The following is a 25,970-nucleotide window of genomic DNA, read 5'->3' as shown; positions in this document are numbered from 1 at the left end:
ACACACACACACACACACACACACACACACACACACACACACCCTACGCTCCCCCTCTATGCCATACTCCGCCCCTTCTAACTGCCTGAAGCCAGGCAGGCTGTAAATCAAATTAAAAACAGATTAAAAAAAGCTCTTAAAAGAGCTCTTCAAGTTTCAGTCACTCTCAAATCCCCCTGTCAAGGTTCTACCTCAACCTGCAGCCACACTGAACTAGACCCAGAGAGGATTGGAGAGAGCAAGAGCGAGAGAGAAACCTGGTCTGCCCAAGGACACAGGCTGCTAATTAATTTAGTGAGTGTTTGGCGATCCGCAGCGTAAACAGGCTTTTCCCACCGGAGGCGAAAAAGGGATTAGGATACGGATAAATTCCATGCCTCATCGGCAGACCAGGAACAGGAAAATTTACTCAAAATTGGGAATGCCTTCAAAAGGAATTTGAAACTGTGGAATTTTATGCACCCGCAGTCCCCCTCCAAAAACCTTCATTTTAAATGATTTTCATGAATATATATATTTATCAAAATGTATTCTGGTTGAAATTGAAGTGGAACATATTGAATAGTTCTGTATTCAAGGGCAAGACACGCACACAAAACCGCCCTGAGGAATTCGTGGCCATCTGTCCGTCTGCTCTGAGCAGCTTTAGCCTCAGGCCCTTTCTATCAGCTCAACTTTGATTTTTTGAAAGGTTGTGATGTCAGCAGTGACCTCAAAGAGTCACAGGAAGGAAGCCATGCAGGGGTTGCAACACAGCTCTTCTACACCAGTTTAGAATGTGATGTGAATATGTGGACCAGGTGTGTAAGTGGTTTCAACCCTGTATGTGAATATGTGAACCAGGTGTGCAAGTGGTTTCAACCCTGTATGTGAATATGTGAACCAGGTGTGCAAGTGGTTTCAACCCTGTATGTGAATATGTGAACCAGGTGTGCAAGTTGTTTCAACCCTGTATGTGAATATGTGAACCAGGTGTGTAAGTGGTTTCAACCCTGTATGTGAATATGTGAACCAGGTGTGTAAGTGGTTTCAACCCTGTATGTGAATATGTGAACCGGGTGTGTAAGTGGTTTCAACCCTGTATGTGAATATGTGAACCAGGTGTGTAAGTGGTTTCAACCCTGTATGTGAATATGTGAACCAGGTGTGCAAGTGGTTTCAACCCTGTATGTGAATATGTGAACCAGGTGTGTAAGTGGTTTCAACCCTGTATGCCACGATTAGGTGCAGGAGTAGGTGTAAGAGCTTCTCTGTTGGCTGGTGTATTCACACGCATGTACTGCAGCTCAGCTGTCTGCATGCGTTATTCAAACTTAAACAGTCAGGACCACTGCAGTTTCTATTTTAGACCCACTACATGCCTCAACGGACAAGGATGGAGTGAGGAAGAGAAGAATGAGTGAGAAAATAGCTATACAAGGAAGGAAGGGTATCTGGAGAAACAGAGAGAATGGGGCAAAGGATGAGAAGAGAAAAGGAAGACGGGGAAAAAAGAGGGAAAGGATGACAGAAATCCCTGTGAGGAGGATATTGAGAAGATGGGGGGCGGGGGTCATTTATTCTCCCCCCTCCCCCATCACCAGTCTCTCAGTACACAAAGACATTCTGCAGTAATATGATTACAGGCTGGGGTTATTGCATTGGCCAGCTAATTAGGGGAATGCATTGAGATCTCCTCTCCTCTCTCTCTACTAAGAGATCTCTACAGGGGACAGCCCAGACCCCTCCATTTACATAACACTCTCACTGACACACTAAACACAAGACTAAGAAGACAATACCTCCCAATGGTTGAGGTTAGGATTGGGGGAGATCAGTGGTTAAAGGGTTCTACCTCAAGCAGCATGCAGTGCATATGACCCTCTAGTGACACCTGCTGGCTATATCTATACAGCAGTCAATAAGAGCTAAGGATAACACACTTGGTTTGCACTGAAAATATGTGGTATACCATGAGCTGAACCTTCAATATAAACAATGTTGTATGGCAGGGGTAGGAAACCCTGTTCCTGGAGTGCTGCAGTACTGCATGATTTTGTTCCAACTAGACGCCAAACCTGACCAACTGAGCCAAGTGATCAGTTCAGGGATTGCCTAAATTCAACACAATTGGTCTTCCAGGTCAGTTAAAACATGAAGTGTCTGCAGCACTCCAGCAACAGGGTGTCCTACTCCCTGTGTCTGTTTTCAGCGTTCAACACCATAGTACCCTCAAAGCTCATCACTAAGCTAAGGATCCTGGGACTAAACACCTCCCTCTGCAACTGGATCCTGGACTTCCTGACGGGCCGCCCCCAGGTGGTGAGGGTAGGTAGCAACACATCTGCCACGCTGATCCTCAACACTGGAGCTCCACAGGGGTGCGTGCTCAGTCCCCTCCTGTACTCCCTGTTCCCCCACGACTGCATGGCCAAACACGACTCCAACACCATCATTAAGTTTGCAGACGACACAACTGTGGTAGGCCTGATCACCGACAACACAGAAACAGCCTATAGGGAGGAGGTCAGAGACCTGGCCGTGTGGTACCAGAATAACAACCTATCCCTCAACGTAGCCAAGACTAAGGAGATGATTGTGGACTACAGGAAAAGGAGGACCAAGCACGCCCCCATTCTCAACAACGGGGCTGTAGTGGAGCAGGTTGAGAGCTTCAAGTTCCTCGGTGTCCACATCAACAACAAACTAGAATGGTCCAAACAAACCAAGACAGTCGTGAAGAGGGCACGACAAAGCTATTTCCCCCTCAGGAAACTAAAAAGATATGGCATGGGTCCTGAGATCCTCAAAAGGTTCTACAGCTGCAACATTGAGAGCATCCTGGCTGGTTGCATCACTGCCTGGTACGGCAATTGCTCGGCCTCTGACCGCAAGGCACTACAGAGGGTAGTGCGTACGGCCCAGTACATCACTGGGGCTAAGCTCTGCCATCCAGGACCTCTACACCAGGCGGTGTCAGAGGAAGGCCCCAAAAATTGTCAAAGACCCCAGCCACCCCAGTCAGACTGTTCTCTCTACTAAAGCATGGCAAGTGGTACCGGAACACCAAGTCAAGGACCAAAGGGCTTCTCAACAGTTTTTACCCCCAAGCCATAAGACTCCTGAACAGGTAATCAAACGGCAACCCGGACTATTTGCATTGTGTGCCCTCCCCAAACCCCAACCCCCCAGACCCTCTTTTTACGCTACTGCTACTCTCTGTTCATCATATATGCATAGTCACTTTAACCATATCCACATGTACATACTACCTCAATCAGCCTGACTAACCGGTGACTGTATGTAGCCTCGCTACTGTATATAGCCTCGCTACTGTATATAGCCTCGCTACTGTATATAGCCTGTCTTTTTACTGTTGTTTTATTTCTTTACTTACCTATTGTTCACCTCACACCTTTTTTGCACTATTGGTTAGAGCCTGTAAGTAAGCATTTCACTGTAAGTATTCGGCACACGTGACAAATAAACTTTGATTTGATTTAATACCATTCACTTCATAGTTAAGAACCCTATAACAATATGACAATGTAGACATGTTCAAATACATGTAACTTAAAAGTTTTAAATCACAAAATTTCCATCTGAAATCTTTTGGACATCAGAGCAATGTTGAGGGAATTTTATTTGAGTCAGAAAATTATACTCATATGATAGCTAAGATATACAAAACCTTGCAGAAAGCCTATCCAACTGACAATCTCTTAGAAAAAAATATCAACTATTGGAACCAAGACCTAAAAATAACTCTTTATTGCCACAAGATGGAGGGAGTGTTGGAACATAACGAACGACAGTTAACGAACATCTACGCTTCATCAAATACAAACTATGTTCAGAATTTATTATACATGAGACCAAATTTGTGGATGAATCAAATGCGTTATTATTTAAATATTGAAAAAATATGGGCTACAGAGAGAAACAAAACAGCGCAATTTGAGGTCATATGAAGTAGTCTTACAAGCACTGGAAATGGAAGCGGTGGGAATGTAGGTCTGAGCAGGTCTGATGCCATCGATTTGTGTGTGTGTCTATCTATTGTCTATATAATGGTTTATATTGCTAATAAAGCATTTATAATCTTACACACACAAAAATAAGTTTAAGCTGCAGTAGATGTTACCAAATTCTACATTCATCTGATTTCTCCTAAATTCCTCCTAGCATGTTCAATATTCATCTGCCTCTCCTTAGTTCCCTTCCTGTAAAATAGACTGATCTGACTGGTTACCATGGGGATAATACATGTAGGGAGCTCGGACTCAGGAAGTGTCTGAAGAAGCAATGGTGTGTATGTGGTATGTAGAATCTCACCTGGGGATGCTGGTCAGGTATGTGAGCACGTTGTGGAACTCCCTCTCCTGGATTTCTCCGAATGCAGGAAACTCTGGGAACACAATGATGGGGCTGCCGTTCTGCCCTCGGCCCCCTGGGAAAGAGACATAGAAGAGTTAAGAACAGAGAGTTCACTGGAACTGAGAAGACTCAGTCACATTCCTTTGTATTTTGGTTTGACACGATTTCAACCAGGATTACCACAAGAGGGCGCCAGTGGAACTGGCAAACCAGACTGTTTTGATAAGGCGATAGGTTCAAGTGAGAGAGAAAGAACGCAACACACGGCGAAGAGAGAGAGAGGAGGGCGAGAAAGACGGGTATCTTCTGCAGTATTTAAACACACACCGACATACACCTCGAACATGGGGAAATAGTCACACAAACACACATGCCTGTGAGCAGCTGTACTATTAGCCCATGTGATGAGAATATCAATGTCTGCTTTTCCCTCTTCTATTATCACCCTAGCAACAGCAAATGCTCGGTCATCGTTTCACTGTCTGTTTTGACTCTCCTGCATCTGAGAAGAGGCAACCTCTCCGCAAAATGGACACCGACAGGCAGAGAACAGTCCCCAAGGTGACCTTCCATGCAGAACATAGAGGGGGACAGAGAGGGGGGAAAGTGTGTGTGTGTTGGGGGTGGGGGGTAATCTATTCAATGAGGTGAATGCAGTGGTGAAGGAATCAATGCCAAAATAATATCCGTTATATTATCCATTTTGTTTTTCAATTAAGTAACATTTGTGGAAGTCTGCTCACAAGCCTAGTTGATTTCCGTAAAGCTTATAGTATGCATGCAGTACAGACACACTGAATTGACAAGACAACTGGAAAAACAGAAACTCTATATTTGGCTCATACGCAACAGAAACTGATAAACACGTATGTAAATACACACTAAACAAACACAGAGTTGTGAAGAAAATGAGCCCCAGTGTACAGTAGCCGGACTAACACGGATGAAAAAAATGATGAGCAGGAAAACAGGAGAGAAGAAATTTGAAAGGCAAATCTGAGGGGTGAAGCAGACAGTTCATCTGAACTATATCAGGTAGAAGAACAGTACAGTCCTGTTATAGCAGACATCTGTATTATGGCAAGCAGACAGGCAGAGACATAGACAGGAAGTGTTACCTGAGAGGTAGGCAAACTGCTTCCTGAGGTCAGGGGTGATGTCGATGGCACAGAGGGGACTGCTCTCCTGCTGCATGATCTCATCTGGAGGAGCAGCAGAGCAACAACACAGTCAGAGTCACAGTCAGGACAAAACATATCGCATTGAATGAAAGAACCATCGCAAAAGTATGAAAGAGCTAGACATACTCACACAAAAACAGAACATTAAGTTATTACAGCCTGTATAGACGTTATGAGCAGTACAGACGTGCAGAATAGTGAACAAATAATCATCTGAAACGCAGACCAGAGAGCAGAATGCTACAAATGATTTGGGTCCTGACACACCATTAATGAAACAAGTTTTCAGATAAAAGCCACAGCCATTCACTGCCTTCCCAGCTCTATCCCCCCACGAACTCCCATCATTGGTATTCAAATCATTTGATAATGGGCCTCCCTTGCAGGGCTCAGCATAGCCCCAGCTAGGTAGCCCGGTAGCCCCAGCCAGGCAGCCCCAGCCAGGCAGCCCCATCCAGGCAGACCCAGCCAGGCAGACCCAGCCAGGCAGACCCATCTAGGCAGCCCCAGCCTGGCAGCCCCAGCCAGGCAGCCCCAGCCAGGTAGCCAAAGCCAGGTAGCCCCAGCCAGGGCAGCTCCAGCCAGGCAGTGAAGGTGGAGATGGGGTGACAAGACATGCTGCTTTGACTCAGAGGCCCAGGTCAGCAGGGAGGGAATGGCTACAGTAGGTTCGTAATCATTGCTGGTACACAGGAACAAAAGTAGTTCAGAGACACTGACGCAGCCCCAAAATCGCCCATTCTTCAGTCAGCATATTTCTACCTAGAAATGCAATTTCCTAAAAGCGGAACAGACTTCTTTCAATCACAGGAGGTTGGTGGCAGCTTAATTGGGGAGGACAGGCTCGTGGTAATGGCTGGAGCGGCATCAGTGGAGTGGTATTAAATATAAAACACATGGTGCCATTCCATTTACTCCGTTCCAGCCATTATTATGAGCCGTCCTCCCCTCAGCAGCCTCCACTGGTATCGTTATTGTTCTGTAGTACCTGAAGGTGTGTACTGCCTCTATAACTAATATGCGGTATATGTCCAGTTCACAGGATGTGCGTAGCTGTTGGCTAATATTTCTGTTGTCCATTTGTAATAAGGAGATCTGGTAGCATAATACTCTATCAATGATTTATTTCTATATTATACAGTATAATTCACCTCACTCTGAGGATTATACTGTACTTGTGCTGACTTTGCTGTGAGGGGTTTGGGGTTGAATCGGTATCAATGATTTACCAGAAGAGCAGTTGAGCTGAACTATTGACCAGGAGTCTCTAGTCTCTGTAACTGTGTACAAATAGCTGTAGTTTGGTATGCTAGTAGGTTGCAACTGTATAATGTATAAATAAATAATTGATAAGAGTATTACAATAAAGTGTGCCTGTGCGTATGTGTGTTCACATCCTGTCCCTGGATGACATACATTAATAGCATGGATCCTAGAAACTCAAACAAGATGGTTACATACAGAACATACTATACTCCCAGCCAGTCACAAAAATAGGTTTCTCTGCATCCATTTCTAAACAGCTACAGATAGTTAGTTATACAGTGGGATCAAGCAGTTCTCTTTATGCAGGTAGTGCCAATACAGTGGGATCAAGCAGTTCTCTTTATGCAGGTAGTGCCAATACAGTGGGATCAAGCAGTTCTCTTTATGCAGGTAGTGCCAATACAGTGGGATCAAGCAGTTCTCTTTATGCAGGTAGTGCCAATACAGTGGGATCAAGCAGTTCTCTTTATGCAGGTAGTGCCAATACAGTGGGATCAAGCAGTTCTCTTTATGCAGGTAGTGCCAATACAGTGGGATCAAGCAGTTCTCTTTATGCAGGTAGTGCCAATACAGTGGGATCAAGCAGTTCTCTTTATGCAGGTAGTGCCAATACAGTGGGATCAAGCAGTTCTCTTTATGCAGGTAGTGCCAATACAGTGGGATCAAGCAGTTCTCTTTATGCAGGTAGTGCCAATACAGTGGGATCAAGCAGTTCTCTTTATGCAGGTAGTGCCAATACAGTGGGATCAAGCAGTTCTCTTTATGCAGGTAGTGCCAATACAGTGGGATCAAGCAGTTCTCTTTATGCAGGTAGTGCCAATACAGTGGGAGTCTGGCAAAAGTCATACTGTTGAGACTGAGGGCCTAACAGTACAGAGCACAACAGATCGATGGAACAGAAAGCCACAGTGATGCTCTACAAACTATAGGATTATATTACACACACACAGACCACAGACACAGATAGAAAGATATTTAGCAGACGCTAACTCTTAAATGACTCAAATGTAAATGTAACGTTAGAAACGAGCCTGGCAGACTTTCTAGGGCCACAACACTGTTTATCTCACGGATGTCATGTCAGACCACTAACCAGAGATAACCACTCTCTCCTCTCTTGAATTATTCAGTGGCCAAGCCTTCCTTTCGGGACAGGACATCAGTTTCAACGTGAAGGAGCACTGCTGTTACGCAACACTCTCACAGTAAAATGTTCTGAGGTAGAGAATGTCTAGGAGCATGTCTGTCTCTCCATCTCCCTTCATCACATCCCTTCTTCTCCAATGAGCTAAAGGGATGATCTACAGAGAGTAATATTCACTTTTCTCTGAGCTTCCTGGGTGTGTTCCTGTCACTTCAACACTATGTCAACACAAACCCTCCTCCTCACAGCTGCCCATGTCCCTTAATGTTGACGATGTGGTTGTTACTGACAAGAAGCAAATGGCTGAGCTCTTTAATCACCACTTAATTAAGTCAGGATTCCCATTTGACTCAGCCATGCCTCCTTGCCTGTCCAACATTTCCTCATCTCCCACCCCTTCTAATGTGACTATCCGTGGAGCTTCTCCCTCTTTTCCACTGCCCCACTACAAAGTTTCTCCCTGCAGGCGGTCACTGAGTCCGAGGTGCTAAAGGAGCTCCTTAAACTTGACCCCAAAAAAACATCTGGGTCAGATGGTTTAGAACCTTTCTTCTTTAAGGTTGCTGCTCCTATCATCGCCAAGCCTCTCCAACCTTTTTAACCTGTCTCTCCTTTCTGGGGAGGTTCCCATTGCTTGGAAGGCAGCCACGGTTCATCCTTTATTTAAAGTGGGAGATCAAGCTGATCCTAACTGCTTTAGGCCTATTTCTATTTTGCCCTGTTGATCAAAAGTGTTGGAAAAACTTGTCAATAGTCTACTGACTGGCTTTCTTGATGTCTATAGTATTCTCTCGGGTATGCAATCTGGTTTCCGCTCAGGTTATGGATGTGTCACTGCAACCTTTGAAGGTCCTCAATGATGTCACCATTGCTCTTGATTCTAGGCAATGTTGTGCTGCTATATTTATTAACTCGGCCAAAGCTTTTGATACGTCTTGTGGGGCGGCTAAGGAGTATTGGTGTCTCTGAGGGGTCTTTGGCCTGGTTTGCTAACCACCTCTCTCAAAGAGTGCCGTGTATAAAGTCACTCTTCTCAATTTACATCAACAATATAGCTCAGGCAGTAGGAAGCTCTCTCATCCATTTATATACAGACGTTACAGTCTTATACTCAGCTGGTCCCTCCCCGTATTTTGTGTTAAATGCTCTACAACAAAGCTTTCTTAGTGTCCAACAAGCTTTCTCTACCCTTAACCTTGCTCTGAACACCTCCAAAACAAAAGGTAATGTGGTTTGGTAAGAATAATGCCCCTCTCCCCACAGGTGTGATTACTACCTCTGAGGGTTTAGAGCTTGAGGTAGTCACCTCATACAAATACTTGGGAGTATGGCTAGATGGTACACTGTCCTTCTCTCAGCCTGTGGCTTTGATACAGTTGAAGTCGGAAGTTTACATACACTTAGGTTGGAGTCTTTAAAACTCATTTTTCAACCACTCCACACATTTCTTGTTAACAAACTATAGTTTTGGCAAGTTGGTTAGGACATCTACTTTGGGCATGACAAGTAATTTCCAACAATTGTTTACAGACAGATTCTTTCACTTATAATTCACTGTTTCACAATTCCAGTGGGTCAGAAGTTAACATACACTAAGTTGACTGTGCCTTTAAACAGCTTGGAAAATTCTAATTTACATAATTTGAGTCAATTGGAGGTGTATTCAAAATAAATCTGCCAAGATCTGAGGAAAACATTTGCAGACCTCTACAAGCCTGGTTCATCCTTGGGAGCAATTTCCAAACGCCTGACGGTACCACGTTCATCTGTACATACAATAGTACGCAAGTTTAAACACCATGGGACAACACAGCCGTCATACCTCTCAGGAGGGATACGCGTTTTGTCTCCTAGAGATGAACGTACTTTGGTGCGAAAAGTGCAAATCAATCCCAGAACAACAGCAAAGGACCTTGTGAAGATGCTGAAGGAAACAGGTACAAAAGTATCTATATCCACAGTTAAACGAGTCCTATATCAACATAACCTGAAAGGCCGCTCAGCAAGGAAGAAGCCACTGCTCCAAAACCGCCCTAAAAAAGCCAGGCTACGGTTTGCACCCGCACATGGGGACAAAGATCGTACTTTTTGGAGAAATGTCCTCTGGTCTGATGAAACAAAAATAGAACTGTTTGGCCATAATGACCATTGTTATGTTTGGAGGAAAAAGGGGAAGCTTGCAAGCCAAAGAACACCGTACCCACCGTGAAGCACGGGGGTGGCAGCATCATGTTGTGGGGGTGCTTTGCTGCAGGAGGGGCTGGTGCACTTCACAAAATAGATGGCATCATGAGGGAGGAAAATGATGTGGATATATTGAAGCAACATCTCAAGACATCAGTCAGGAAGTTACAGCTTGGTCGCAAATGGATCTTCCAAATGGACGATGACCCCAAGCATACTTCCAAAGTTGTGGCAAAATAGCCACAACAAAATAAATGATTCTCTCAACTATTATTCTGACATTTCACATTCTTAAAATAAAGTGGTGATCTTAACTGACCGAAGACAGGGACGTTTTACTCTGATTAAATGTCAGGAATTGTGATAAACTGAGTTTAAATGTATTTGGCTAAGGTGTATGTAAACATCTGACTTCAACTGTATGTGTTAAAGTTACATCTTGACTTGGTTTCCTCTATCGTAATCGCTCCTCTTTTACCCCAGCTGCCAAACGAACCCTGATTCAGATGACCATCCTACACATGCTAGGGGTGGCAGGTAGCCTAGTGGTTAGAGCGGACATGCCCCAAACTGACATGTTACATTATTCACAAAAACAAAACCAGTAGTGTCAGGTCCGCATTAGTACAGCACAGACAGTCTACGTCAATATTATTACAGCACCAAAACAGCATGTCACTTCAACAATGTCCATCGTCTACTGTAAGTAACATGTTCTCTGTATCACGGAGGCGCTCCGCACTGCTAAAGCTAACTCTCTCTCCTCTGCTCTCATCCTTCTAGACCTATCGGCTGCCTTCGATACTGTGAACCATCAGATCCTCCTCTCCACCCTCTCCGAGTTGGGCATCTCCGGCGCGGCCCACGCTTGGATTGCGTCCTACCTGACAGGTCGCTCCTACCAGGTGGCGTGGCGAGAATCCGTCTCCACACCACGTGCTCTCACCACTGGTGTCCCCCAGGGCTCTGTTCTAGGCCCTCTCCTATTCTCGCTATACACCAAGTCACTTGGCTCTGTCATAACCTCACATGGTCTCTCCTATCATTGCTATGCAGACGACACACAATTAATCTTCTCCTTTCCCCCTTCTGATGACCAGGTGGCGAATCGCATCTCTGCATGTCTGGCAGACATATCAGTGTGGATGACGGATCACCACCTCAAGCTGAACCTCGGCAAGACGGAGCTGCTCTTCCTCCCGGGGAAGGACTGCCCGTTCCATGATCTCGCCATCACGGTTGACAACTCCATTGTGTCCTCCTCCCAGAGCGCTAAGAACCTTGGCGTGATCCTGGACAACACCCTGTCGTTCTCAACTAACATCAAGGCGGTGGCCCGTTCCTGTAGGTTCATGCTCTACAACATCCGCAGAGTACGACCCTGCCTCACACAGGAAGCGGCGCAAGTCCTAATCCAGGCACTTGTCATTTCCCGTCTGGATTACTGCAACTCGCTGTTGGCTGGGCTCCCTGCCTGTGCCATTAAACCCCTACAACTCATCCAGAACGCCCCAGCCCGTCTGGTGTTCAACCTTCCCAAGTTCTCTCACGTCACCCGTCTCCGCTCCCTCACAAGGCCCCGCACCTCAGTCTGCTCTGGCTCTGGAACAAACTCCCTCACGACGCCAGGACAGCGGAGTCAATCACCACCTTCCGGAGACACCTGAAACCCCACCTCTTTAAGGAATACCTAGGATAGGATAAAGTAATCCCTCTCACCCCCCCTCCCCCTTAAAAGATTTAGATGCACTACTGTTCCACTGGATGTCATAAGGTGAATGCACCAATTTGTAAGTCGCTCTGGATAAGAGCGTCTGCTAAATGACTTAAATGTAAATGTAGACAGAGACAGACAACCAACCAACCGAAAGACAGACATTAAGACCAACCAGTCCTGTGCTGGAGCTTCAGCCACAGGTTGCTGACGTCGTGACAGAGCAGGGACACTTGGTTCAGGGCCATGCTGAGCCAGGCTCACCTCCTCTAGGTACTACTGATAGTGTAGACGGTCGTTTCAGCCTAAAACACACACTGTCATGTCTGTCACTGTCTGTTTCACACTCTGTCTCTACAGACACTCCCCTTACATACAAACACCACAAATATTGAAGCTCTGCTGTGGAGATTCTCATTCCCCCCTTTCCCAACAGGGCTCTTTGTTTGGCCATGAGGGGACCTTTCAAGTGACAGCCTTGGCCTCTGGGCAGCACTGCACAGAGCTCTCTTTCATACACACATGCACACACATACACACACACATGCAAACACTCGCACACAGTATATATTGAAATATTAAGCAAAATATTGAAACATATAGACGATCTAGCATGCTGGTTGCGTTATAGTGTACGCCTTGTGTCTTTTGTGTGGCGCAGGCCATCGATTAGCTGGGCTGAGTGTCTATTTGTCATGCATAGGTCCACATGCACATACAGTACCAGTCAAATGTTTGGACACACCTACTCATTCAAGGGTTTCTCTTTATTTTTGACTATTTTCTACTTTGTCTAATAATAGTGAAGACATCAACACTATGTCGCCATTATAATGTAAACGTTTAGATGCAAATGTAAACAAAGTGACACCATAAAGACAGTTGAATGCTTTGGTTAAGAATGTGAAAGGTTTGTGATGTCACAGAAGAGCAGAGTCCCATGCTGAAAATATAAGATAGGTGATATCACAAAGAGAACAGCGCATGGTTACCGGTAAACAGGTCTGTGACATAATGAAAAGTGAAGATCAATTATTTATTTTTTAATACATTTTTATTCATAATACGAAAATCCACAACTTACATTGCTACATCAAACATGTCTCACAAAACACAGGTATTAACAAGAAAAGGCTAAAACATACAAAAAATATCAATAGAATAATAAAATAATTTAAAAAAATAAACAATTCTAGTGCAATTGTATTCAGTTATGCGCTGAGTGGAGATCAGCTCTCGTTAAAAAAGCCTGTTCAGTGACATCACAAAGGTACTGTATGTGCATGTGCACATAATGCTTCGTGACATCACAGAGAGAGCAGCACATATGCCCGTGTTTAGGGTGGCAGGTGACTGCAGGCCAGTCGACCCACGGAGATTATACTAATCTATAGCACATGAATCTACACAGCACCCCAAACACACTAACACATAGGAACGATAAGTAGAGATCAGAGACCTATAACCTCTCTCACACCGTACAGATCCCACTAGAACCATCACCTACTACTGTTCGGTCTAGACACTCCATCTCACTATCCCAACAGGAAGCAGAGCTGAGAGGTCAGAGCTACTTTTTCTCTGGGTCAATTCTACTGGGTACATGTAAATGACTATTGATCTAAAGCAGGGCTCCTGTTACTGCTATATGAGCCGATCACCCCACCCAGACAGGTGACTCTGTCCACTGTGTGGCTCAGTGGCTGCTAACAGATGTTGATGGTATTAAGCGATTGATCATTGGAGAGAGACGTAAGCTTCACCCTTTCATCATGAGACTTCAAAGCTGCAACCTGAGCTGAGGAGAGTAGAGACTAGGGGAACAGGAACAACATTTACATTTACATTTACATTTAAGTCATTTAGCAGACGCTCTTATCCAGAGCGACTTACAAATTGGTGCATTCACCTTAAGACATCCAGTGGAACAGCCACTTTACAATAGTGCATCTAAATATTTTAAGGGGGGGTGAGAAGGATTACTTTATCCTATCCTAGGTATTCCTGAAAGAGGTGGGGTTTCAGGTGTCTCCGAAAGGTGGTGATTGACTCCGCTGTCCTGGCGTCGTGAGGGAGTTTGTTCCACCATTGGGGGGCCAGAGCAGCGAACAGTTTTGACTGGGCTGCGCGGGAACTGTACTTCCTCAGTGGTAGGGAGTCGAGCAGGCCAGAGGTGGATGAACGCAGTGCCCTTGTTTGGGTGTAGGGCCTGATCAGAGCCTGGAGGTACTGAGGTGCCGTTCCCCTCACAGCTCCGTAGGCAAGCACCATGGTCTTGTAGCGGATGCGAGCTTCAACTGGAAGCCAGTGGAGAGAGCGGAGGAGCGGGGTGACGTGAGAGAACTTGGGAAGGTTGAACACCAGACGGGCTGCGGCGTTCACAACAACAACAGAAGTTATGCGGGAAACTCACAAGATTGAAAATCGTTAACTAAGTACTGTATACACCCATGTGATTGTCACTTTCTGTGATATAGGGTTTCTTCCCTGGCAATGTTGGTTACTTATGCCCTGAGGTGATTGGACAGTCTTAGCGTTAGTCAAGCAGCTGCTGACAATATCACACAGACACACGTAACAGCTTTCATTTATGCACCGACTGCTCAGGGGCACTCACACAGTGAGCATGGCACCCTCTCACATAACCAACACACACCCATCACACCCCTGGCAGATCCCACAGAGGTATCATCTCTCCCTTCTCCTCCCCTCACTCTTTTTTTCCCATTGACCTCGTCTCCCTTTCTTCCTTGTCCTCCCTATCTCTTCCTCTCTCTCTTCCCTTCATCTACACAGAACAATACATTATTAAGCCTTCAGGGCCTTTACAATGGGTGTGGTTGGCAGCAGGTGTATCAGTTGATGATTCCCACCAGGAGCAAAGACACATACGTAGAAATATTATCTATCTGTGGATACAGAAACCATTAGAGAGATCTGGGACCTCTATCTTTCTCTCTGCCTCTAGAAACGTCTGCCAATATCGGTAATGATGTCACAATGACATAGCAAGTGACGCAAAAAGAGTGGATTTCTGCTAAATGCTGTTTTTGAGGCCGGTTTGGATATATAAGAAGTATTTTGAGCTACAGTAAATACATTATGTACAGTGCATTCGGAAAGCATTCAGAAACCTTACATTTTTGTTACATTACAGCCTTATTCTAAAATGGATTAAATAGTTTCCCCCCTCATCAATCTACACACAATACCCCATAATGACAAAGCAAAAACAGGTTTTTGGATTTTATTTTACAAATGTATTACAAATAAAAAAACAGAAAATCACATTTACATAAGTATTCAGACCCTTTACTCAGTACTTTTTTGAAACACCTTCAACAGTGATTACAGCCTTGAGTCTTCTTGGGTATGACGCTACAAGCTTGGCACAAGCTGGGAGTTTCTCCCATTCTTCTCTGCAGATCCTCTCAAGCTCTGTCAGGTTGGATGGGGAGCATCGCTGTACTGCTATTTTCAAGTCTCTCCAGAGATGTTCGATCGGGTTCAAGTCTGGGCTCTGGCTGGGCCACTCAGGGACATTCAGACACATGTCCCGAAGCCACTACTGCGTTGTCTTGGCTGTGTGCTTAGGGTTGTTGTCCTGGGTCTAAAGTAAGAATGTGTACTTTAGACCCAGTCTGAGGTCCTGAGCATTCAAAATCAAATCAAATTGTATTGGTCACATACACAACATTTGGCAGATCTTACTGCGGGTGTAGTGAAATGCTTCTGTTCCTAGCTCCGACAGGGCAGTAGTATCTAAAAACAATTTGCAACAATACACACACATCTAAAGTAAAAGAATAGAAATATATAAATATTAGATTGAGCAATGTCGGAGTGGCATTGACTAAAATACAGTACATGAGATGAGTAAAGCAGTATGTAAACATTATTTAAACATTAAGTGACTTGTGTTCCCTTACTAAAGTGGCCAGGGATTCCAAGTCTATGTATATAGGGCAGCAGCCTCTATAGTGCAGGGTTGCGTAACCGGGTAGAAGCAGTTTTTCAGTCTCTCGGTCCCAGCTTTGATGCACCTGTACAGGTAGTTTGTGAGGGTTTAGGGGCCAAGACACATTTCTTCAGCCTCCTGAGGTTGAAGAGGTGCTGCGGCGCCTTTTTCACCACACAGTCTGTGTGGGTGGACGATTTCAGATCGTCAATGATGTGTATGCCGAGGAACTTGAAGCTTTCCACCTTCTCCACTGCGGTCCTGTCAATGTGGATAGGGCCGTGCTCCCTCTGCTGTTTCCTGAAGGCCACGATCAGCTCTTTTGTTTTGTTGACGTCGAATGAGAGGTTTCTTTCCTGGCACCATTCCGGGCCCTCACCTCCTCCCTGTAGGCTGTCTCATCATTGTTGGTAATCAGGCCTACTAATGTTGTGTCGTCTGCAAACTTAATGATTGAGTTGGAGGCCTGTGTGGCCACACAGTCATGGGTGCAGGTTTTCATCAAGGATATCGCTGTACTTTGCTTCGTTCATCTTTCCTCGATCCTGACTAGACTCTCAGTCTCTGCCACTGAAAAACATCCCCACAGCATGATGTTGCCACCACCATGCTTCACCATAGGGATGGTGCCAGGTTTCCTCCAGACGTGACGCTTGGTATTCAGGCCAAAGAGTTCAATACTGGTTCCATCAGACCAGAGAATCTTGTTTCTCGTGTTCTGAGAGTCTTTCGGTGACTTTTGACAAAATCCAAGCGGGCTGTCATGTGCCTTTGACTGAGGAGTGGCTTACGTCTGGCCACTCTACCATAAAGGCCTGATTGGTGGAGTGCTGCAGAGATGGTTGTCATTCAGCAAAGTTCTCCCATCTCCACGAAGGAACTCTGGAGCTCTGTCAGAGTGACCATCAGGTTCTTGGTCAAGTCCCTGACCAAGGCCCTACTACCCTGATTGCTCAGTTTGTCCGGGCGGCCAGCTCTAGGAAGGGCCTTGGTGGTTCCAAACTTCTTCCATTTAAGAATGATGAAGGCCACTGTGTTCTTGGGGACCTTCAATGCTGCAGAAATTACCCTTCCCCAGATCTGTGCCTTGACACAATCCTGTCTCGGAGTTCTATGGACAATTCCTTTGACCTCACAGCTTGTTTTTGTTCTGACATCCACTGTCAACTGTGGGACCTTACATAGACGGGTGTGTGCCTTTCCAAATCATGTCCAATCAATTTAATTTACCAAAGGTGGACTACAATCAAGTTGTAGATACATCAAGGATGATCAATGGAAACAGGATGCACCTGAGCTCATTTTCTAGTCTCATAGCAAAGGGTCTGAATACTTATGTAAATAAAGCATCCGTTTTTTATTTGTAATAATTTCCAAAAGTCCCCCCCCGCTATGTCATTATGAGGTATTGTGTATAGAATGACGATTTAAAAAAATATATTTTAGATTAAGGCTGTAACTTAAAAAAATTGAAAATGTCAAGAGGTCTGAATACTTTCCGAATGCACTGTATCGTCTTGTATCTGTAGATGATGTATTTGAGAGTGAAAGACACGTTTCTGTTAGTCTTTAACCTTTTACTGTACACCATCACCAAAAACTCATTACCTAGAGTAAATACTAGTAGCTTGGGTAAACACCAGATGTGAAATACAGTCCTTATGGGGTCATCCACCAAACAAAGAGCCATAAAACATGTGAACTCAATTTAAAGCTCTAAAACATTTATCTTTGCCAGTCCAACACCAAAGGCATCATCCTATTAATCCCTGAGCAGCCATGCTAACTCACTATATGATGACAAAGATTCTATAGAGAAGCTCATCCAACACAGTTTTAAAATAACCCACTGTTTCACAGCATCTGGTTCCTCTTCTGTATAGTCAAATTGATTCATATTCAGTTCTCTTGATCCTGTTCCTTTTTCTTTGGCTTCCTCGTGTAGATATTTTACAGCACTATGGCTACGTCTCAAAATCGTATTCTCACACACTATCACCCATATAGTGCACTACTTTTGATCCCTTATAGGGCTCTGGTCAAAAGCTATGCATCCTATTCGGAATGGGGTACAGTTGAAGTCGGAAATTTACATACACCTTAGCCAAATACATTTAAACTCAGTTTTTCACAATTCCTGACATTTAATCCTAGTAAAAATTCCCTGTTTTAGGTCAGTTGGGATCACCACTTTATTTTAAGAATCTAAAATGTCATAATAATAGTAGAGCGAATTATTTATTTCAGCTTTTATTTCTTTCACCACATTCCCAGTCGGTCAGAAGTTTACATACACTCAATTAGTATTTGGTAGCATTGCCTTTAAATTGTTTAACTTGGGTCAAATGTTGCAGGTAGCCTTCCACAAGCTTCCCACAATACGTTGGGTGAATTTTGGCCCATTCCTCCTGACAGAGCTGGTGTAACTGAGTCAGGTTTGTAGGCCTCCTTGCTCGCACATGCTTTTTCAGTTCTGCCCACAAAATTTCTATGGGATCGAGGTCAGGGCTTTGTGATGGCCACTCCAATACCTTGATTTTGTTGTCCTTAAGCTATTTAGCCACAACTTTGGAAGTATGCTTGGGTCATTGTCCATTTGGAAGACCCATTTGTGACCAAGTTGTAACTGATGTCTTGAGATGTTGCTTCAATATATCCACATACCATTCCTCTCATGATGCCATCTATTTTGTGAAGTGCACCAGTCCCTCCTGCAGCAAAGCACCCCCACAACATGATGCTGCTACCCCCGTGCTTCATGGTTGGGATGGTGTTCTTCGACTTGCAAGCATCCCCCTTTTTCCTCCAAACATAACGATGGTCATTGTGGCCAAACAGTTCTATTTTTGTTTCATCAGACCAAAGGACATTTCTCAAAAGAGTATGATCTTTGTCCCAATGCTTTTTTATGGTGGTTTTGGAGCAGTGCCTTCTTCCTTGCTGAGCGGCCTCTCAGGTTATGTCAATATAGGACTTGTTTGACTGTGGATATAGATACTTTTGTACCTGTTTCCTCCCGCATCTTCACAAGGTCCTTTGCTGTTGTTCTGGGATTGATTTGCACTTTTCGCACCAAAGTACATTCATTTCTAGGAGACAGAAAGTGTCTCCTTCCTGAGCGCTATGATGGCTACGTGGTCCCATGGTGTTTATACTTGCGTTCTATTGTTTGTACAGATGAACGTGGTACCTTAAGACGTTTGGAAATTGCTCTCAAGGATGAACCAGACTTGTGGAGGTCTACAATTTTTTTTTCTGATTTTCCCATGATGTCAAGCAAAGAGGCACTGAGTTTGAAGGTAGGCCTTGAAATACATCCACAGGTATCCCTCCAATTGATTCAAATGATGTCAATTAGAAACTTCTAAAACCATGACATCATTTTCTTGGAATTCTCCAAGCTGTTTAAAGGCACAGTCAACTTAGTGTATGTAAACGTCTGACCCATTGGAATTGTGATACAGTGAATTATAAGTTAAATAATCTGTCTGTAAACAATTGTTGGAAGAATGACTTGTGTCATGCACAAAGTACATGTCCTAACCGACTTGCCAAAACTATAGTTTGTTAACAAGAAATTTGTGGAGTGGTTAAAAAACTAGTTTTAATGACTACAACCTAAGTGTATGTAAACTTCCGACTTCAATTATATATTTATATATATATATATGACTCAAAGTATTTGTTTGCACAAAGAAATTATATATATTTCTTTAACTTGATTTTAAATGCAGCCCATTGAAAACTTTGAGATAATACTAAAGGAAATGTTGAATGTCAACAGTGGATTTCAATGGCCACAGTGGATAGAAAATACATCCGGCCATTTCATTATCATCTACAATACAGACCAACAAGACAGTCTGTAGAGGGGATTCACATTAAATGGGGGGAGAGAAGATAGAACCCTCGCATAAAAGACAGAAATAGAGAGGGATCGAGACAGATAGGGAGAGAGATTTAGTTGATGAGAAAGAAAGATAGATAGGGAAAGAGAATTGGTAAGTAAGACAGATGGGGAGAGAGAAAGAGAGCAAGAGAGAGAGAGAGCATCAGAGAGAGAGAGCTATGCTCTAACACTCACTTTGTAGCCAGTAGCAGCAACGGGAGAAACGGTAGTATCTCTCCACCTCCTCCAGGGAAATACGAACAGACATCCCTCTTTTCTCCTTCACCGGCCTTAAACGCAACTTCAACTCTTCCTCCATACTTTTGTCCTCAGTCTCTCCCCCCATCCATATGCGAGTTTCCACCCTCTCCCCCTCTACCTCTATCCTTTTATCTATCTCTGTCCCTCTCTTAATCTTTTCCCATGAATATACATCTGATAGTTCCTTCATGTGTGATTCCTCCATGCTCTCCCCTGTCAACCTTGAGTCCAAACCTAACTCTAACTCTCCCTGACGTCCAGGTAAACACTCTAGCTGTCCCTCCATGTTAAGCCAATGATCCTCCTGCTCCTTCTGTCCCTCTATTCGTTCCCCTGAGTCTAGCCCCATCTGTCCTACACTCCGCTCTGACTCCCCCTCTACACACAGTCCAGAGTCCAACTCTACCTCACACTCTTCCTCCTCCTCTCCTCCTAGTTCTGACACCTCTCTGCCGTCCTCTCCTGTAGTTCCCCCACTCCCCTTCCCCTCTTCCAAGAATCCCTGTCTCCACTCCTTTAGGTCCAGTTCCATGCAGCTCAGTTCAGGCAGGACTGCTGCATTCCCTCTGTGTCGCTCCCTCGCTATCTCTACCTCCGCCCTACCACTCTTTACCTCTGCCCTCCTGCTCTCATTCCCATACTCCCTCCCTCTTCGCTCTCAGGCTGTCGGTGATTTATAGCCTGCAGCATGTCACTCAGGCATTACCCTGCCCTGACTTCCTCTTCCCACCTCAGGTTACCTCCTCTAACCACTACACTACAGGACAATAGCTGACCCTCCCTGCTCATTACCATTTTCTCCTATACCTGCCCATGTAACTCATGTGTGTTTACCTCAGGATATGACATTTCATGTAATCTGTTACATGAGCTAAACTGGGTCTGCCTCTGCATCTGAAACCATAGACATAGTATTTGTAATTGTAGTTATATGTCTGAAACACTCATACCTGGACATGTGTATACTAGTCCCCCTACCCAAGTCAGCGCAGGTACACAGGGATCACAGCTCTGAGCTTGTATTTACAAAGTATCTCAGAGTAGGAGTGCTAGGATCTAGCAACAGGTCCCATTATCTTATTCATTATGGTCTGAAATGCCAAATTGATCCTAGAACAGAACTCTTACTCTGAGACTTTGTGAATAAAGGCCCAGGGCTCATTTCTATGTCCTCATTTACCTGCACTAACAGAGCATGGCCTCTCCTCCTGTCCTGCCTACCATCCTGTCCTACCTTATCTCAGCTAATCAGGACCAGCAGGACAAAGACTCTATTCAAATACCCTAGTCCCATTTAACTATTCACACAGTGCATTCTAACAGCACCATTCACCATTTAACCATTCACACACTGGATTCTAACAGCACCATTCACCAGTTAACCATTCACACACTGCATTCTAACAGCACCATTTACCATTTAACCATTCACACACTGGATTCTAACAGCACCATTCACCAGTTAACCATTCACACACTGCATTCTAACAGCACCATTTACCATTTAACCATTCACACACTGCATTCCAACAGCACCATTCAAAGAAAGAGTCTATTCTAACTAACTATCCCCACTATCTCACTCAAAGACTTCATTCTTACAAAACCACTGAAAGACCTGATTCTTAATTTTACCTCTCAATGACAGAGACAGTTCTGACTAAATATAGTTATTCTGACCCTATTGATAGATGGCATGTGGAATGATGCCATTCTACCACAAATTAGACCATTCTTGCCCATTTTATTTCAATGATCAGGCTATTATCTGGCCCTATATACAGGTGCTGTAGCAGTAAAACAGTTAGGTGTCAAATGCTATACAACCATATGAATGTTTGTGTGTGAGACGCGTGTGTTTGCTTTCGCTGACCTGAGGGTGGTTAAGGTTATTAGTGTGTCGGGCATAAAGCCAGAGACATGTATGCCACAAGAGTTATACTGCTCAGATGCTTCCACTTTCTGAGGAGAGAGAGAGGGGAGAGAAGAGGAAAGAGGAGTGCGGTGGACTACGGAGGTATTTAAGCTTTGGAATGAAGTAATGAAGAGTGAATAATGAAGAGTGAATAATGAAGTAATGAATAATGAAGTAATGAAGTAATGAAGAGTGAATAATGAAGAGTGAATAATGAAGTAATGAAGAGTGAATAATGAAGTAATGAATAAGGAAGAGTGAATAATGAAGTAATAAAGTAATGAATAATGAAGTATTGAAGAGTGAATAATGAAGAGCGAATAATGAAGTAATGAATAATGAAGAGTGAATAACGAAGAGTGAATAATGAAGTAATGAATAATGAATAATGAAAAGTGAATAATGAAGTAATGAATAATGAAGAGTGTATAATGAAGTAATGAAAAATGAAGTAATGAATAATGAAGAGTGAATAATGAAGTAATGAATAATGAAGAGTGAATAATGAAGTAATGAATAATGAAGAGTGAAAAATGAAGTAATGAATAATGAAGAGTGAATAATGAAGTAATGAATAATGAAGAGTGAATAATGAAGTAATGAATAATGAAGAGTGAATAATGAAGTAATGAATAATGAAGAGTGAATAATGAAGTAATGAATAATGAAGAGTCAATAATGAAGAGTGAATAATGAAGAGTGAATAATGAAGTAATGAAGAGTGAATAATGAAGAGTGAATAATGAAGAGTGAATAATGAAGTAATGAAGAGTGAATAATGAAGAGTGAATAATGAAGTAATGAATAATGAAGAGTGAATAATGAAGGGTGAAGAGGGAGGGATAAAATGAGAGAGAGAATACCACACTTATGCAGCACTATTCAATAAGAGTGATATGAGTATTTAATGATGGATACAAATAGACCAATCAGTACAGTGTGTGTGGAGTGAGGTTGCAACAGGTCAATACTTATGTAGAAAAGCCTGACATTTGACAACCTTTAGTCAGCGATAAAGAGAGAGAGAGAGAGACTCATTATGGGCAAAATCTTACTTTGTTGATGAACCTTGTTACCCTGTAACATAGTGCTCAGAAACCCAGGGAGCCATTTCAGGGGGTAAACATAAGGTCTGGCCAGATAATGGGTTTAACAGAGCTGCAAAAATCTATTAATCAAAAACAACAGCTGGGGCTGGAGCAAAAGTGGGCTAAATTTACTTCAAAGAAAAAACAATAATAGAGAAATATTTTTAAAATATAAGGGGGAGCAGTGAAAACAAATATTAAATTTTTTACTTGAAGAGATAGGAGACAGTAACACTTGTTTGAAGTGATACTTGGTGGTGTATCTTTTCCACACTCAAGCCATACATCATCCCCTTCCATTTCATACAGCCCATAACATTGAGTACTAGGCAGAGCAAGAGGTTGCAATGAACAGTGACATTTAGTGAGATCCAGACTCAGTCACTTAGGGCTAAATGTCTGCAAGACCTTCATGGAGAAATAGACTGGCACACATAAACAAGAGTCATGGAGCAAGGCTGAATACATTACAGCAAGGCAAGGTTATACACACAGTCTAGCCTCGCACTGTAGTCTCTCTCTCTCACACACACACACACACACACACACACCTAAGCCCAGAGCTGAACCAATGACTGACTCACACGATCTCAGTGGCACCAGAGGTAGCTTTTCCACACTGCGGCTACCCCACCTCAGAGGGCTCCTCCTGGGCTTCCTCAGCATGTCTCCCCCTGTCTGAAGACCAGACTCTGGAGGTCCTCTACAATTTGATGCTGTTTCTGCTCAGACTCACATTTAAGTTGCCTTTTTCTTGTCACAAACTAACGCTACAGCATGCACTTTAATAAACTACCCCCCACTGTGCAACTACTATAAAAATGCCCTCTCAATAGCTTACGTGTATTGCTTCTAACACTGTGCTAATGATCTCCCTAATTGTGATGTATCACTTCTGAGTCACTGCTACAACAACCTTTACTGCTGCAACTACAGCAACTGCTCAGTCTACTGTGTATTGTCCATCTGATGAGACTACTGTGTATTGTCCATCTGATGAGACTACTGTGTATTGTCCATCTGATGAGACTACTGTGTATTGTCCATCTGATGAGACTACTGTGTATTGTCCATCTGATGAGACTACTGTGTATTGTCCATCTGATGAGACTACTGTGTATTGTCCATCTGATGAGACTACTGTGTATTGTCCATCTGATGAGACTACTGTGTATTGTCCATCTGATGAGACTACTGTGTATTGTCCATCTGATGAGACTACTGCTTGGCTGCCTTCTTTTATACCTTTAAAATGGGTCCCAGAGTGACTTTGGGGTTTGTACTCTATGCCTGCATGAGCGAGTGTACACCCCCCAGTATGGAGCAGAGAAGCCCACAGGAAACCTTGTGTGTGATGATCTGGGCTCACTGCCCTAAAGAAATCCTTCCAGAACCTCATCCCCAGAGGAAAGGACCCACGGAACACCCCCCGCCTTAACCTCACCCCACATTCCTTCCCCTCCATCCCACACAACACATTCTCTCCTACCGTTCCAGTCCCTCCAGGAGTTCCTTCGGCTAGCTTCGGGGGTAAAGGGGGAGGCCAGTCCAGAGATGTCCAGGCTCTGGATCATCTGACTCAGTCTGTTCATGATCCGGGAGGGCACCTCGCCTGCCCCCTCCCGCAGAAACTCATGGACAGACATGATGGACCGCGCTGCTCCCACACATCCAGAGGTACCCCGACCCGGACCCAGTTAGAACGCGCCGGTACACACTCCAAGAGGTAAGTGACTGGTTCTGGTCCGGATCAGTTGCAATGTACTATCACTCAGAGGAGTGATTCAGCACACACTCACATGCAGGCTGTGTGTAGAGGTGTGAATGCATAGTGTAGAGATAAGTCAGCCAGAAACAGGAGTCCAGTTCAATCCAAGCAGAGCCGAGCCCCAGAGCTAAGTCCTCGTCTGTCACTCATGCCTCAGCCAAGACTGATTTCAGAAAGTGCAGTGGGCCCGGCACTGAACACACACACGCTCACACACTCCTCATCACGACCGAGCTAGAGTGAAGCATAAACACTTAAAGGAGAGAGAAAGAGAGAGAGGGGGAAGAACAGAGGGAGAGGAGGAGAGAAGAGGAGGGGTAGAAAGAGAGGGCAGCCGTTTAAGCACAAATCCCCTTCTGCTGGGGCTAATTATATCAGCCATTGCTTCTACCACTAATCTCTCTCAAGTCTATCCCTTGTTCCATGGTGTACCGTTCTAAACATTTTTAAATGCAAACACAAATCAGATATGCCAGCAATCACACATGGCTCAATAGTTCAATGAAAGCTCTGGACTGCTAGAGGATTTAAATCTAGATGAGTGTAGTGGCTAGTCATTGAGTGAGGGAGCTGGTTTATATTGGCAGACTCTCCATCTCTTGCTGTAAATAGATCATGAGGAAAAATGGCAGCCGGTTAGTGTCTACCTCGTTTAGGCATATAAGCTTGGAATAGGTTAGTGTGCAGAGATGCGGTGATAGTCAACAGGCAGGCAGGTTAACAGACTGTGGCTGCTACTGTAGGCTGTGAAAAGGTGAGAGGAGTGCCTCTCTCTCCCATACTGATGAGAACATTGTAGAGAAGGATAGACAAGACACCACCACTGTTGTCTCTCCATCACACTTCCACTCCATACACCTCTTCCCTCCCTCCCGCAGCCCTCGTTTGTCATGTAGGTGAGCTTCACCCCTCATTCTCAACCTCCTCAAATCTGCTGTCTCTCTTCTGCACACACAGAATGCTGGGGTAGAATGAAAATGTGCACACCCTGGCAGTCAACTAGGAATAAGTTGAGAAACACTGATCTGAAACAAGCATAGGCTCCTGGCAACCCTGCTGGTCATAAACCACAGATACAGGAGTCAAAGCTGACCTTGCTGGGTTTTCAAGCTGGCTCAAATCATGCAACCAGCAAACCAGGAAGATTGTCAAAGACACTCCCTGTTGGAGGGGGGACAGAGAGCGAGAGAGAGAGAGATACTGTGTGTTCTGCACTGTACAATTCAACTCAAGCTGCAGACAGCAC

The 25,970-nt window shown here is 44.2% G+C and overlaps 1 protein-coding gene across 10 annotated transcripts in view; it reads right to left on the bottom strand.

Annotated features, from left to right (window-relative positions):
- Nucleotides 1-24,919, bottom strand: part of mcf2lb (mcf.2 cell line derived transforming sequence-like b) — a 58,763-nt gene extending 33,844 nt beyond the window's left edge. For 8 of the 10 annotated variants that reach the window (XM_029649772.2, XM_029649970.2, XM_029649905.2 and 5 more), the window contains exons 1-3: nucleotides 19,888-20,500; nucleotides 5,475-5,558; nucleotides 4,315-4,429 (exon numbers count right to left, since the gene is read on the bottom strand). In XM_029649772.2, coding sequence (XP_029505632.1) covers nucleotides 4,315-4,429; nucleotides 5,475-5,558; nucleotides 19,888-20,485 — 797 coding nt within the window. In that variant the 5' untranslated portion in view covers nucleotides 20,486-20,500. Of the gene's footprint in view, nucleotides 1-4,314; nucleotides 4,430-5,474; nucleotides 5,559-19,887; nucleotides 20,501-24,445 lie in introns of those variants that run through there. The other 2 variants (XM_029650263.2, XM_065017261.1) reach the window with 2 other exon arrangements.
- Nucleotides 24,920-25,970: the final 1,051 nt, after the last annotated feature.

The sequence above is a fragment of the Oncorhynchus nerka genome, linkage group LG1 (genome assembly GCF_034236695.1).
Source record: "Oncorhynchus nerka isolate Pitt River linkage group LG1, Oner_Uvic_2.0, whole genome shotgun sequence".
Lineage (NCBI taxonomy): Eukaryota > Metazoa > Chordata > Actinopteri > Salmoniformes > Salmonidae > Oncorhynchus > Oncorhynchus nerka.
The sequence above is the reverse complement of the archived record's forward strand: the minus strand, read 5'-3'. Positions and strand labels throughout refer to the sequence as shown.